The sequence below is a fragment of the Mesocricetus auratus genome, unplaced genomic scaffold, assembly GCF_017639785.1.
Source record: "Mesocricetus auratus isolate SY011 unplaced genomic scaffold, BCM_Maur_2.0 Super-Scaffold_100009, whole genome shotgun sequence".
NCBI classification, from domain to species: Eukaryota; Metazoa; Chordata; class Mammalia; order Rodentia; family Cricetidae; genus Mesocricetus; species Mesocricetus auratus.
The window spans coordinates 56,501,117-56,517,568 of NW_024429193.1; the positions used below are offsets into that span (position 1 = coordinate 56,501,117).

The window sequence follows — 16,452 nt, forward strand, 5'->3', positions numbered from 1 at the left end:
CCACCGTGAGAAACCTGGGGATGGTGTGTAGACGGTCAGGCCCGAGAGAGAGGAACTTTCCTCATGGAGCCATCTTGCTGGACCATTTTCATGTTGCCTATAATTACACTTCACTTTTCATTATGTTCTCAAAAAGACAGTAAGCTTCCTGGTGGCCCAATCACTTGTTACTTCATTCTTTGCTTTCATGATGCAAAGGTGCCCATGGAGACGCATGCTAAATAAATATTTGCTAAAGCCATCCATAGACTGCAAATAGAAATATTTTTCAATCCAAGTGTCACCGAGTGTAAGCTATTTATGGCCTCATAATAAATGAAAAGACTAGGAATGATGGATCCTGATCCATAAAGCAAGAGGAGAAAGACACCACCCACTGACCAATGTAGGATTTGATGTCGTCCTCATCCCCTCTCCGTTTTAACTGGGTGGTCTTCTTCACAGCTGCAGACACCTCAGGCTGGTCTTTTCCCTTTCCTTTCCCGGCCTTGGCACTGGCGGCCTTCTTCTCCTTGGGAGACTTCACTTTTCCTTTGTCCTTTTCCGACTTTGTCCTTTCTTCTACCATCTGCAAGGAGAGATTACATCCTTAGCCTCCCAGCTGTCTTGTGAGCAAGGAATGGTCTCCCCAAAATCAGGCAAAGCAATCCTCCAGTTCCCATCACCAAAGCAACTCTTTGTTTCACTGAATTCTATTATCATGTGCCATTTATTCATTGGTGAAGTTAGGACAGTACAGATTTCAACTTGAAGTTGTGATGGGCACATCTGTGGAGGGCAGTGCTAGGCAGGCATGGGGGTGGGTGGGAGGGTACCAGGAGGCCGTTTAAAAGATTAGCCTCGTGGGAGAGACTGATCTGAAGGAGTCTATCAGCTATGTTGTGCTGCAGTGGGGTAGGGCAGAGTTGGGGTGGGGAGTCAAACACTCTGGTGTCAGGAGCTTGCATTTGTCTCTTGAGCCCAACAAGCAAATAAACAAATAAAGCAAAACAGAGAAAACCGGGGAAACAAAGAATAGGCTTTCTAAAATCTCCTTGCCAATGTTTTTCATGTTGGATATTTTTAAAAGTTAAAAGGTCTTTGGAGACCTTAACACTGAAAAATTCTCTTTATTACAGTTCTACTTAAAAGCATACAGCCCTGACCAGTGGCTACTATCTGAAACACAGAAAGGGGGTCAGCAGAGGCCACTAGTCACATGACTTCTTCATAGATTACTCCAGGGCTTGATTAGTCCACATATCTGTGGGAAGATCTAATACTTACCACCTTCCCTTCATAAATCCAAGCAAACTTTGCATATTGTTTCATAGTGTAATTGTCCATGTTTATAAAACTGGAAGTGCTTATTCTTACTAAAATGATGCTGGAGTACTGGTCCCAAGAGGGTGACTCTACAGAAGATTTACAATATATGGCTCTTGTTAAGTTTACCCATGCACAGAAACACTGAAGACAAAAAGTAATTGAAATATTATACGACTGTTTTGGGCTTTGATATCCATTTCTTAATGTTATGGAAACTAATTTGGAAACTTTTCAGATATCATAGATAGGGTAAGTTGAAGATAGGAAGCTTTGCTACTCTTCATGAACTTTAGTTGCCCAGGGCTCTGAAGAACTCAAGCTAGTTTTGGCTTTCATGACTGGTATCTTTGGTGCCAAAGGATCTCCTGCCTAGCATGGGGGCTCCAATGCAGGCAACACTGCCTTTCCAGCGCTGGCTCCTCAGCAGCATTGGGAAACAAATATCTGTGAAGGCTACTGCTGCTGATGGAGCACTATGGGTAAAGACTGTGAAAGTACACCACTGCTTCTGGAAAATGAAGAGAAATTTAAAGTGGTTGAACCCTATGCAAGTGGTAAAAGGACATGCTAGAAGAAATGGAGGCAATAGAAGCAACAGCAGCAGGAGCTGTAACAATATCTACAGCATTAGCAGCAACAACATCCTCATCATCATCTTTAGCAGCAGCAACAAAAATATCCCCATCATCAACTTCAGCAACAGCAACAACATCCTCATCATCATCTTTAGCAGCAGAAACAACAAGAACATCCTCATCACCATCTTCAGCATTAGCAGCAGCAACAACAACATTGTCATCATTTTCAGCAGTAGCAGCAGCAGCAGCATAAACCAGCCCTATGTCAGACAGACAAGGAATTAATCTACCACTAGACCCAGCAATTCCACTCTTAGGCATTTATCCAAATGAGGCAGGTTCATACAACAAGGGCATCTGCTCCACTATGTTCATAGCAGCATTGTTTGTAATAGCCAGAACCTGGAAGCAACCTAGATGCCCCTCAACTGAAGAGTGGATAGAGAAAATGTGGTACATTTACACAATGGAGTATTACTCAGCAGAGAAAAACAATGGAATCTTGAAATTCGCAGGGAAATGGATAGCACTGGAAGAAACCATCCTGAGTGAGGTAACCCAGTCGCAAAAAGACAAACATGGTATGTACTCACTCATATATGGATTTTAGACATGGATCAGGATAGTGCCAGTCTGTACTTCCACAGATAGAGAGTCTGGGAAACAGGAAAGAACCTAAAAGATATGCATATATGCATAGTACCCAAGAGAAGAGGATGGAGACAAGATCCTCTGAATGGATGGGGAACACGGCGAGGGGTGGGGGGGGGGAGTGGGAGCTGGGAAGAAGAGAGGGGGTGAAGAGGAAGAGAGTTGGTCATGGGGGAACAGGAAGTTGAGGGGGTGGGGGTAGAATAGGGGGAAGAGGGAATCATAGGTTCGAAGACAGATCAGGCACCAGAGTGACCTCGAGTGATCTAAAGGGATAACACCAATTGGCAAGCTAAGCAATAGTGGAGGGACCACCTCGAATGCCCATCCCTGATAATGAACTTGATGTCTATAACTATCCAGGAGCCTTCATCCTGTGACTGATGGAAGCAGAGGCAAACACACAATTAATCGCTGAACTGAACCCAAGGAACCCAGTGACAGAGAGAGAGGAGTGATAAGCAAATTGGCAAAGAATGGGCTGGCAAAACCAGCAGAGACAGCTGAACTGAACAGGGGAGAGCTCTTGGACCCCAGACCGACAGTGGGGAGGCCAGCATGGGACTGATCTGAACCCCCCCAAATGTGAGTGTCAGTGAGAAGGCCTGGGCAACCTATGGGGCCCTGAGCTGTGGATCAGTGTCTATCCCTGGTATACAAACTGTCTTTGTGTGCCTATAGCACAAAGAGAGATGCTCTCTCAGCCTGGACTCTTAGGGGAGTGCCTGGACCCTACCAAGAGTAAAATGACAGACTCTAGATATCCCCTATGGGGAAGGATTGGGCAATAGGGTGGGAGGGAGGGGGGAAGGGGAGTGCGGGAGGAGGGGAGGGAGAGGGAACTGGGATTGACATGTAAAACAAGCTATTTAAAATTAAAATAAAAAAATAAAAATAAAATAAAATAAATAAATAAAATGAAAAGTTCAAGTCTTTGGAAAAAAAAAGAGTAGGCAAGTTTAGAGACAGAGTTTGACATCAGTAAAGCTGTCTTGGGAGCTTCCTTGGTCTTAAAGGTGTTTAATGCAAACAAACAGCAGTTATACATGAAGGGTCTCTATGCTAACTATACCTTTTATTTTTATGGTGATATTAAAGAGCCTTTGTAACCACTAAAAAAAAAGGTTCCATCCTCAACTTCTCCCCTTGACAATTTCAAACCTGGGTGGGGCCTCCACTATAAGCGAGGCTACACCTGCATCAATGGCCCCCTGGCTTCTCTGTGAGGATTCCAACTTTCCCAAATGGTGCCAAGCTGCATCTACGCTCTATGATCCTTTATGTTTTCAAAATCAGTACCATGTAGAAGACTCACTACCCATTACAAAGCTCAGCTACCAGCCTGAGATGAAGCCTTGACCCCCTAGACCACATTGTCTGTGTGCTGACCCTGAGAGAATATATCTCAAAAGATTTCACCTCAGTGATGCTGGTATCTTATCAAATACAACTGATTCTTCAGCCAGTGCTAACCAGAACCAACTTTCCCAGGAAAGCAAGCATTCCACTTTGGAATTCTTAATCCAAAATTTCATAAAAACAGTCCTAAAAGAGTCTTTGCTTCTCTCTGAAACTTCACAAGCCAGGCCTCCAACCCCCACATCTCTCTCAACATCTTATCTTCCAAGCTTCCATAACTTCTGAGTATTCAACAGCATTGTCTAGCCCTAAGCTCCAAAGTCAAACACAATCGGGTCCATCAGAACAATACCCCCAGGATCTCAGTGCCAGTTTTCTGTTCTAGTTTGATTTTTCCTACTGTAGGAACTCAAGATAGGAGCCTGGGGGCAGAGCCCATGAAAGAATACTACTTAGTGACTTGCCTCCACTGGCTTGCTCGGCTACATTTCTTATAGTCCAGGCCCATATATCCAAGAATGGGCCCACCTACATCAAGAAGCAATCAAGAAAATTGTCCCATAGCTACGGCCACGGGCTAATCTTGTAGATGCAATTCTTCAGGTGAAATGGTTCTCCGCAGTTGGGTTGTGTCCATTTGACAATAAAACCAACCAAGACAACTAGAATCTGTGCTTCTTATTACCAATTTTAACTGCTGTTTTGATTAATAAAACACATGAACCTCTTTGAATGATAGCTGACTAATACATTTATCAAGACCATAGATCTATATACTTAAAATTATTCTATTATGTGTAAACTAAACCTCAATACAGAATACATGAATAGATCACCAAGCTAAACAATTTTAGAAGGGTGATGTAAAATGTATTTAAGATGCAAAAAATTCATCTATCGTAATAATTTTCCTGTCACCTTATTGTAGTTTTTCATTCCTTCTTTACATTAAAAAAACTATAACTCAAGAATATTTTCTATAATGATAGTCTGAATGAATAAAATAAATAAAAAAAGAGAAAGAGCACATTGTCAAAGTCAAGACCACCAGATTTCTGTCTCTCTTTTTCTATCCTCAGGGATGAAGATGAACTAAGCTTAATGAGAAAATATCAGCAAGAACAGGAGTTGTGAAAACTTGTGAGACACCAGCATCCATTTACTCATGGGCGCGTTCAGTGGGCATTTTTATGAGTAGAGAGAAACAGCAACAGAGGCTGGGAGTGTCATGAACTCCATGGATGTGACACTGCTCTAGATAGAACTGGTGTCTACAGCAGGGCTAGGCTCTACCTCTTAGAGTTCAGTCAAAGGGAGAAGAAAGATATGTAAACAAATAGACAAAAATAGAACTACAATTTTTTGTGACTGCAGAGATAGAAACACAATTGAGAAGACTGCTCATAAGTTGGCAGATGGAATGCCTTTTCTCAGGAGGTGAGGTGAGTGAAAACGTGAAAAATGATTCATAGTGCGCATGAGAAGCAGGGAAAAGGTGGTATGTATAAAGGCATTTGGGCATAAAGGAACTGTGTTTTCAGAGAACTGAAAGGCATATAGCAGGGTAAGGGGCAAAGTGGCCCAAGACAAGGGTAGGAGACCAGGCATGGGCAGGTTACCCAAGGCTTTGCAGATGGGGCTAACAAATCCATACCTCATTGACAATTGAGGAGGAAGACTTGAGGGTTTGCAGGTCGGGGAGTTTACAGAAAACAGAAAGTCTAGTAAGGAAACTGGACATAGTTCAGAGAAGACCTAACAGTGACTTACATCAAATTGTTAGTAGAGTGAAGAAAAGTATATGGCTTTGAGATCTATTTTGGATATTAAAACTGTGAAAGTCATGAGAAGTATCAAAGAGAACATCCTGGAATTGAGTTTGAGCCACTGGGTGGTTTGGTGTGGCTCTTACTGAGGTGGAGAAGGTTGGAGGAGAAATAGTTTTCAGTTAGGTTAGAATGACTACTACTACAAGTGATCATACTATATTTGAGGTGCCCTGTGACACTAAGAGTCACATTCTCCATTCAGAGGATATATTAACTGCAGTTAAAAATTCAGGAGGAAGCAATAGGTGTCAGCAAATATAATGGGAAGAGATGAATTGACTTGGGTAAAGTTTCTAAGAAATGTGAAAATTGGGCTTTGCATCATGGAAACTCCAACACTTACCCAGTTGGTATAGTAGAAGAAGCCAGCCAAAAAGAAGGAAAAGTGAATAAAGGGTCAACAACAAATGTGGAAGGTGGAAAGAGAGAGCAAGTGAACCAGACAAGACAGAGAAGTGCGTTGGTAGTTGTAGATAACACCAAGAGGCACAGCTATGGTGGGCTGTACACAGGGAGACAGTGGCACCAGGGAGAGCATTTATATGGGCAACTGCTTTGAGAAATTAGGTTGTGAAGGGGACTAGATGGCAGTGGGTGTGAAGCTGAGGTAAGATGTACCTTTGTGCATAAAACCAGGAGCTGCTACTTTTGCAGGTTGATGGAATGATTCAGTATAGAGAGAGACATTGAAGTACAGGGAAAACTGAAAAAAAAATCAAGACAAATTCACTAGGAAGAAAACAATTTCTAGTTCATTAGGAGCCACAGAGAGAGGTTCAGTGGTTGGGTGTGGGCGGAAGAAAGGAAGAGGTCTGCATGGTGTTAAAAGAATGTGGAGGCATCTGGTCTGTGTACCTGAAACAGCGGTCACACCCCTTTGGGTGTGGCTTCAGGTAGACAAACTTGGAAAGACAGGAGCTTGAGGCATGACTTTCCTTTGTGTTCTCTTTCTGGTTTGTCAGCGGATCCCGCAGTAAGAACTGGGAAATGCTCTTGTGGCGGTTCTTTTTATTTTTCTATGTAATTGTCCCCAATAAACACCCATTTATCATTTATCATGGGTCTAGTGATAAAATTACATCCTCTCCTTCAAGAATGTTTCCATTTTTTCAAGAGAAATGAGAAGCAAAGTCAGTCACATAGTTCAGCAGGCAAAAATCAAGGTTAGAGTGTGTCATGGTCATCTTAGACAGTCAGAGAGCAAGTGTATTTTTAAAAAAAAATGCTGCAGAACACAGCCAGTGCTGACATGAAAATAAAACCAGCATGTTGGGTCCTCTAAATGCCTCAAGTTGTCTTTATGTGCTCAGATACAGGCATGAAAAGGGTGAGAGGGGTCACTGAGTTCATAATCATGAAGGAAACGAGACTTTGTAAAGCATGGTTCCATGACAATGATCTGGACCGTGGAGTAAAATAGTGAGATGGCAATGGAGGCTGATGCACCAGAAATTACAATGGGGTTGAAGTGGAGCAGACAGGGGAGGGGATGTTACTGTTAGGCCATGGCTAAGAGGAAAGGATAAGAAACACCCAAGTTTAGAGCATGTGAGAGCTTAAGTGATGATGGGTAGGAACCCAGGAGGAACTGGCTGATGTGGGATGAAGGAAATGACTACTAAAGAATCAAGAAGCCATTATGAAGAGCCTTGTTTACAATGAGAAAAATAGAAAGGAAAAAGAACCACAATGGAAAAGAGACCCAGAGAGGCCAAGGATGGTGGTGCCATTCAAGTGTGATGGCAGTGCCAAGTGACAGACGAATAGGAGGGTCTGGAAAACTTGGCATGTACCTGTGGTCAGGCTGCTGCATCAGGGGCCAGGGCTGCAAACCATGAAACACACCTCTCTAGCTTACATGTGCAGCTCTCCCTACCGCTTTCTATTTTTATGCATGGAGAAAACTTCCAATTTAGGCCAATAAGTCTACCCTGTAATACTGAAAGTAATATTTACAGCAGTAGATTAGTAAATGGCTATTTTAATCAGAGCTGTCATCATCAATATTAGGATATTTCTATTTACTACATTCATGTTTTACAGCAGACAGTGTGTCTTGTTATGTCTTTACAGGTACAATGGGTAGAGCATTAGCTTCACTTTACAAAGGAGGAAGAAAGCAACAATTTCATTTCCAAGTTACTGAATGGGAATGCCAGACCAGAGGACTGTATAACCCATGCTCTTTGCAATGGATCCTTGGAGCATAGCCATGGCCCTGATTCCAATTAGCCTGCAGGCACTAACAAGACACATCAGGGCCTCTGAGGTCACAGTTTTGGATGATGGTACATGTACCAATGGGAGAACCCTGTGAATGTCTTTTGGAGGTGTCTAGCCTTGCCATAGTGAACTCACAGCTGAAGTTTAAAGCCGAGTCTTAGGGCAATTTTTTTAGAGATAAGGAAATGATTTTAGGTTAAATTACTTTAAAGAATAAACTTTTATTCATTTATGCACTCATTCAAATAGTTAAGCATTCTACATGCATTAGCAAAGCACAATGGAAACCTAAATGGTTCCCACTGTCTTAGATTTTATCACTTCATAAGTTCCTGAGCATTGTTTCCTATAAGTTTTCTTGGGATCTTAGAGAGAAATGGGTTGATCATAAACCCAAGTTCAAAGGAAGTGACAAATTCTGGCACCAGTATCTAGTAATGACCTATGAAAGGTGAGCTCAAACATTATGCTTTTAATCTCATCTCATAAAGCAAGATACATAATTTCTATTACAACATACAGTTTGTCTGAGAACACCAAGCCATGCTAGGGACCATGCTGGTATGACATGAGGCCATAAGCTCCTCCTACTCCTCTGAGGCTCTGGTTGGCCTCAGCTTCTACTTCTCTCCCGTCCTCTGTTTCCTTGTCTGCTCTCCCTCTGTTGTCCTCCCGGGGGCCCAGTAGTAACTGCTGGATGATCTTGATGTCTTTTAGCTTCTCTTCCTACCTACTGCCCTCCTTTTTCTCCTTCTAGTTACAAAGCCAAACTATGAGGCTGGAAAAAATCTTTGGATTCATTTCTTTTAGTATGAATGAATGATCACTACCTAACTCCTTCACCTTCACAAAAGTGCTCTGAAGGGTTTTAATTCACCATGGTCAGCCTCTTTAAATACCATTGTATTACAAAATTATAATTATTGCTGAAAAATTGGAAAATGGAGAATTTGCACAAGTTACTATAATTTCACTACCTAGAAAGATGAGTGAAAATATTTGCTTCATTGTTTCTACTGTTTTTGCATTATTTTTACATGGCTATCATTGGCCTCCTCTCTACACAATTTGCCATCTTTCATTTTCTGTATAACAATAATGAACCTTCAGTTGGCAGAAAGTCTAGAACAACGGCTATGGAAGAAACTCTGGGTGCAGAAAGGCTTCTCCAGTGCAGGAAACTATGGCAGTGGACAGGAGCAGACTCAAGCACCTAGTCCTAATGGACTCTGGGTCTGGCCAAGGTGTTCCTTGTAGATTCTGGAAAGATCCTTTTCAACCCTCTCATAGCTGTGTCTATACTGGTCTCCCCTCCTCTTACCATCCATTCTGGAGTTGAACCAAGGCAATGTCCTCGGCCCTCTTGATCTGGACAATGACTGACAGCTAGGATCCAACATAATTTCTTGGCTTGAGATTGGTCCTTCTATTTCTTCTACACTCATCTTCCTTTCATCTTTCTATCATTCTATGTATTCCTCTCTAACCTACAGGTTTATGTTGTAGGATTTGGGGATAAAAGAGAAGCACACACAACTAGACAAACACTCAGCAGAAATGGACGGCAAATCACAAACTAACTTCTCTCACACACTCCTTTCCTCTGGCTTTTCTTGCTTTGGGATAATATGGCTTCATGTTCCTACCCCATCTACTCATAGATTAAAAAAAATTGAGGGAGACTCTTGTCATTCAAGACAAAAGCGGGGAGGGATTATCCCCAAGGTTGTTCTTCTACCATGTTTGGGGAGCGCATGTTCCCTAGCACATGAATGGAGGGAATATGTTCTTTTTAAAACACAGCATGAATAGAAGGCATCTGGATGCCGCCTACTGTGGGAGGGCTTTGGGTAGGCTCAGAGATTTCTTAACCATTTAAGCTACTTAGCAGATGTGGTGCTTTCATACAAAGCAATAACTGAAGACAGTTATAGCATCCCAAATACTCAGTTGACTGTCTAGTGAATCTGCCCAGAATCTTCTGTTATGTCATTATCTTTTTAAAGACAAGGGAAAATTCATGTTCTGTAACAAAGCAACTTAGTTATTTGGTACTTCAAATATTTTATTTCTAAATGGCATCTTGATGTTAACATTCAAACATAATTGACATCCATTCTCATTTTCTTCATTAGGAATGAGAGGTCAGTGGTAAAGGCCAGGGACATGATGGGGAACAGCGATAGCTGTTCTTATAGCTGATGATCTATGCATCATGTATAACTAACTGGCATGTGAGTGGCCTACAGTAAGATCTTCACAATAAGATTAAAGAGAGAGATTTAAAGCAGTCTGGTGGAAGTTGTAACTAACTATTATGTGCTTTATAAGAATCTGGGTTAGAATTCTCTCACCGTCTCGCTCTTCTTGGCAAGTAACTCACTTGAATGATTCCTGAGATGGTGGGAGCCTCAGAGATAGGCAAAGAAACTGTGTATAGGGTAAGACAATATTAATTCTATTTATCCTCATGAAAAAGGATTCAGGAGTACAAAGGGACTGATGAGATAGGCTAATGGGGGAGCAAAGGTGCTCCAAACTCAGTATATACATATGTGAAACAGATAAGTTTGAAATTTTATTTTTATGAGATTCCTTCATTTTTAATCAGCTATCATACTATCAACTCCAGGATGGTACATGACACACAGTGATTTCCAAGTTAATTGATCAGGGACATTAAGAAAAACAGCAGATAACTATGTCTAGTGGTCACAGTTACATTTGAAAACACAAGATTATGGGAACATTTTGGGACCCAATTAACCCAGTTCTATACTCTACACTAAATGAATTAGTCAAAACATTGATCACTGTGTACTACTGAATATATTACTCATTCCCCCAAGTGTAGAAAACACATATATGTCTAACAAAAGAAGAACAAGAAAATTATGGTAAGTAGTGGAAACTCACAGAACAAGTAAATTGGATATGGATGTTGTGATAATAATAAAATTATGATGCATTTTAACTAAAAGAACTATTGAAATATTTTACCATGTTTACAACTCTATAAAGAAATAAAAAAATAACAAGAAACAGAAAAAGAAGCACACCAAGTATTACCTTTATTTGGTAATAACAGGATTGTGATTTTGTATTATGTCTGTCATGCCTTTCATATATATTTTTAAATTTTCTGTTGATTATCCTTCACTCTCCCACCCACTGCTTACTGCTCCAGGTCATTTCTGCCTCTAAAGACCTGAGAATGCATGAAGTTGAGTTAAGACCTGCTTCTCCAGAGAGATGTTAGAACCGTGGCCCTTGACCTTTCTAATACCCTTTAATACAGTGCCTCATATTCTGACCCCTAACCATAAAGTTATTTCCGTTGCTACTTCATAACTGTAATTTTGCTACTGCCGTGAATTATAATATAAATATCTGTGTTTTCTGATGGTCTTAGGTGACCCCTGTGAAAGGGTTGGTCAACCTCAAAATGGGTCATGACAGGTTGAAAAGCACTGTGTGAGAGTGAAGAAAATATATATATTTAATGGGGCTGGAGAGATGGCTCAGGGGTGAAAAACACTTGCTGTCCTTCCAGAGGACCTGAGTTTGGTTTCCAGCACCCACACTGGACAACTCACAAGGTCTGCATATAACTCCAGCTCCAGGGGATCAATGTCCTCTGTACCACCAGAGCACATACATATAAATGCAAATTAAACAATTTCATGCTTAGAGGGTGACTTCTTGAGAAGGAAGGATGAGAAATCAAGTCATGATTGCCCTTGGTATCAGTGATTGGTTAACCCAATGGTGTGCATCTTCGGTGAGTTTTCTTTTCTTGACAACTGTCCCCACATTGGACCTCAGGAAGTTATGTGAAAAGTAATTAGTGGGAGCAAATGGTTGTTGATAGATTGCCTGACAAAGCCTTGAGTCCTGAGAAAACATGACTGGACAGCAGCATTCTGCTGCATGAGAACCCAGAGGCCATCTCAGAATTACCGAGACACATAGGAAAGATGCTCACAGTGGTTAACACACCATTCAATCAGATGGTTGTGATTTGACTCATAACTACTGATAGCATAACTGTTGGCCTTTAGAAATGTTTAACTTTCCATCACCCATAGTCTCACCATCTGCAAATTGGAAATGGTTCATTGTACTAGTCACATTAAATCATTCAAACATTAGATGATACAACACGTCTGAAAATATAGTGAAATGATCAATAATAGTAGCTACTATTGCTAATTGCTACTTTAAAAGGCCAGTCCATTTTTTTTCTCTACAAATTCTCTAGAAGTCTATAAGAAGTTTTCATTAAGAAAAATCGGAATAGCTAGCAAAGCACAGCTCTGTTTTGCAGAGGCCAGCTGGGGAGCCATTTATTTCTCCTGGATTGTTGGGGTTTGGGCTTCTTTAGATCTTCCATTTGTGTTGGTTGTATCTTCGTTTTGATAATCCTGCCTCAAAGAATTCCAAGCAGCTAGTGAGGCGAGTTATTTCTTTCCTGGAACCACAAGGGTCTCTCCAAACAGAACCCCTGCTCTTCCTCTGTTTGACTTCTTAGAATAGTTTCTGAAGAATTTAACCACAACTGAATCAAAACTAACCAGCCTGTAATTTCCTGGGCTGTCCCCATGACCTTTCCTTTAAAACAAAACACACGCGAAAAATGGCATTTTGATGGCCAATTTCCAGCTTTTTGGGGTTTTGACTGGAGGAAGCTGGGCAATGTCTGTAGGAGCTTCTCTTAATTTCTCCCCATTTCTTGTTGGGATGAGGCTATGTGGGGCTTCGTTACTCTGCATTATCAAAATTAGGCTCTTTTAATTTTGTTAATGAAAAATTTTCTGGATACTGTCAATCAACAGTTCTTTATGTCTGCCTTCCCTCCATTCTGGTGCATATGAAAACAGAGCAGCATGCAGTCAGTACATACGCTGCAAACAGAAAGAGCAGCCCTTTCATATAAAAGCATTTGCTACAAAATTCAAGAAAATTCCAGCAGATTGAATTCATCCATGAGAGACACAATTAAAATATATTACGATCTTTTCGGAAAGCCTTTGCAAATATTTTGATTTCAGTTCTGAAGGATGGAATATTTCACTTATATTGGTCAATGTTATTAAAGGTCAACAATTTATTTTTATAATGTAACCATAGTCATTCTTCAGCTTTTTAAAACATTAAATATTTTCTTTTAGTTTCTCAGTCTGAGATACAATTAAGTGAGTGCTTATAATTAATATGTAACACAAAAGTTAGAGTCAATTAGAAGCCACAGTGAGTGAAAATAGAAATTCATATAATAGCTAAATCAAAATGCTTCAGAACAAAAACCAAGAGATTTATTTTAAAGTCATACTTAATATTATGATAGTGTTTCGACCTAGTACATTGTGTCCACAGATGTTTGTTTCAGTGAATGTTTGCTGAGCTGATGGATTAACAACAGATGACAACAGCAGGACTAAAACTATAGGATGATCACTGAGATAATGGTATAAGGGAGATTCTTTTCTGAGCAAACACTCCCAATCAAATTTTATGACATAATAAACAGTCTAATTTATTATTATAATGCAGGATAATAATATTCAGAAATTCTAAAATGTTAAAAATGTTTATACAATAGAACATGTTTCTAATCTGTATCATATTATCTATATCTCCATAGCTACATCATCTATATAATCTGTATTTATATCTATATACCTGGAAGTCATTATTAGAATGTTTCCAAACAGATCTATTTTTGTCTAACAGGTTCAACCTATTTACAATTAGAAGCTGTCATCTGTATCCTAGGAATCCCTATGCTAAAGGTTTTACATTTTTTTCTTCAGAGTACCTCTTTCTTATATTTCTCATGATATTAATAACCTAGAAAGTTTTCTTTCAAAGCAGAAAGCAAAAGCAACGTCCAGATCCAACTGCAGCACCCTCTTCAACTTACCCGAGTCTAAAAAAACATACCTTTATTCTATCTGGTACTTTAAAGTATAATTTACCATTAAAGAAAAATTCATTGAGATAATGGACCATATATAGAGCAACACATTACATCTGTTCCATGGGGGCAAAGAGACAAGAGACACCTAATTTCATTAGTTCTCTCATTCTCATCCTTGCCTTAGCATTTTCTACTGCTATGGATTTTTTTTACAGCATTCATTCTTTTTAGAAAGTTAATTTCCAAAAATCAAACACAGAAGATTTAAGACATTCTTGAAGTTGTACAGATGTAAGCAATATACTAGAATTAGCACTTGAAAGCAAATATCTCTGTAGACTTAATGGCAAGGTTGGAAAAGTTGAAGACTCGCTCCCTCCGCAAAAGCAGAACCTTTTCCTGGGATCAGCGGAGGAAGAAAGTCCTCTTTCCCGCTGTGAACATACTTCCATTAGCTACAGCAGACTATACGTTGTACATGCTTACTTTGCTCTCTGCCAGACTTTTGGCTGACAAACATTAACCTCAATTGTTCCAAGTAACCTCTCGGGTAGCGTTGCCGAAATGTACATAGATTACCTCACCCCGCAAACAACTCCTTTCATCTTGCATTTATGAAGAGGACTTTCTGGGGAGTAATCTATTCCAATCAGTTTTCATCGATTTATTTAGCACCTACTCAGATGGTTTCAACTCAGACACAAGGGACTTGTGCTCCGGGAACCACGATAATAAGGACATTAAATTAGATTATGTAATTGTTGGTTCTTAATTGCACAGTACTCTTTTACTGGGTCTCATGCTTTTTTTCTTCAATATCTAAAGTTCAAGCCATGAATTGTTAGACACTCAGACATTTCAACAAGTCTATCAGGCTTCTTTCCACAGCCCCAGAATCTCCTATCCATGTTAATATAGTTCACAATTCCGAGAATTACTGAGTAGAAGAATAACAAGCATATGTTATGTCATTTCATGCATTAAAACAATTTCCAAGTGTCTGGGATATTCTATTTTCATCTGAAGATTGCTCACTGAAATCTGAAAATATTGTAGTAAACAGTTACTGAATTACAATGGGTAGCAAACACATAAAATGGCACTATAAAGTGACACATCACGCTGTTTGTCTGTGCACAGGTGTGGCCGTTTTACTAGACTCACAGTTCCCTTTTATAATTCAAGTTCTCCTGTGACACTGGCATTTAAACATGAAAGAAGAGATTGCTATAGTAGTTTCCAATCATCTACATTTTCTTCTGCTAACTCTTAAATTCTCTGAGCATTTCCTAAAGTACAAATCTATGATCAATGATGGAAGGGGCATCAGTAGTTGGAAAACTATAACACTAGCCATTTCTGAGAATAGAATTTTCCTGGGTACAGAGTGGACCACACTAATAAAATGCTACATGGGATTATCCTAGGAAAGCACAGAGCCCTATATTGCAAGTACAAAGTGATGCCACCACCACCACCACCACCACCACCACCACCACCACCATCATCTTGATGGTCACCACAACTATCCAGGCAGGAGTGCAATCAAATAGGATACCTAGATCTAAAGGTTTTGCAAAGGTAAGGAAGGCATTATGGGAATATATTATCTTTATTTCCCTTTAGTTGGCTTTTGTACTTTCTACTTAAAGTCACCAAGGACTCACATTCCAATCCATTTCACAGAGAGAGAGAGAGAGAGAGAGAGAGAGAGAGAGAGAGAGAGAGAGAGAGAGAGAGAGAGAGAGAGAGAGAGAGAGAGAAGAATTTGGCATCACAAATATTTCAGCATGATTTGAAAACTGAGGAAGGCATTTCTCATTTCAAGTAATCATAACAAGTGGCTCTGAATTGGGCATCACTTTGCTGAAAGTATTTAAAATATTTTTTCAGATGCAAATGTGAAAAAAGCACACTGGTAGATTTCCATAGACAAAGTAAATGAAAAGTTTCCATATGTGAAAAAATGATCAATAGAGGATCTGGAAACAGGAAGGATGGATTGCTAATTAAACTGCCACTTTACTATGAAGGTGCAGTGGTGCTTTTTCATTTGAATAAAAGCCTGAGTGAATATTGTAGGTAATTTAAATAGTTGGATCCTGACTTGAGGATTCTTCCCTCTTGTTTTTATATTTACTTATTGCGACCGTATTTCTTTCCTGGGTCTCATTCTTGCTACAGTATTATAAAGATTCTACCATATAACCACCTTAATTACATGCCCTGAATATTGCCATTTTCACAAATGAGGGGACTTGTTTTTAATGCATCTACCACAATTCTTCAAACACATCTCAGTAGCTCCTTCCCAGTGGAGGAGAGGTGACTTTTAGGTTTGCCAGGTCACAGGCTACAAGTGGCTTAGGAAGAGAAAACATCATTAACCATGTTTCACTCAGTACTTGCTGAGCTCTGGGGATGCATGTGCTATACAGTACCTTCTTTTCATTTTCTCGTCTTTGCTGGTCCTTTAATTTAATCTGGAGAAGTTGAAATTTCAAGAGTTTCCCTATCAATGGTAAAGTAAGTTTCTCTCCACTATCCATAATTGTTCTTGCTGCCACCAACACCTATAAAGAAA

At 40.0% G+C, this 16,452-nt stretch overlaps 1 protein-coding gene across 1 annotated transcript in view; it reads right to left on the reverse strand.

The window, feature by feature from the left end:
* The window catches only part of Spag17 (sperm associated antigen 17), a 236,679-nt gene that overhangs the window by 144,458 nt on the left and 75,769 nt on the right, over positions 1–16,452 (reverse strand). The window contains exons 4-5 of the mRNA XM_005076661.4: positions 16,310–16,441; positions 382–568 (exon numbers count right to left, since the gene is read on the reverse strand). Of these exons, the coding sequence (XP_005076718.1) occupies positions 382–568; positions 16,310–16,441 (319 nt within the window). The remainder of the gene's footprint in view (positions 1–381; positions 569–16,309; positions 16,442–16,452) is intronic.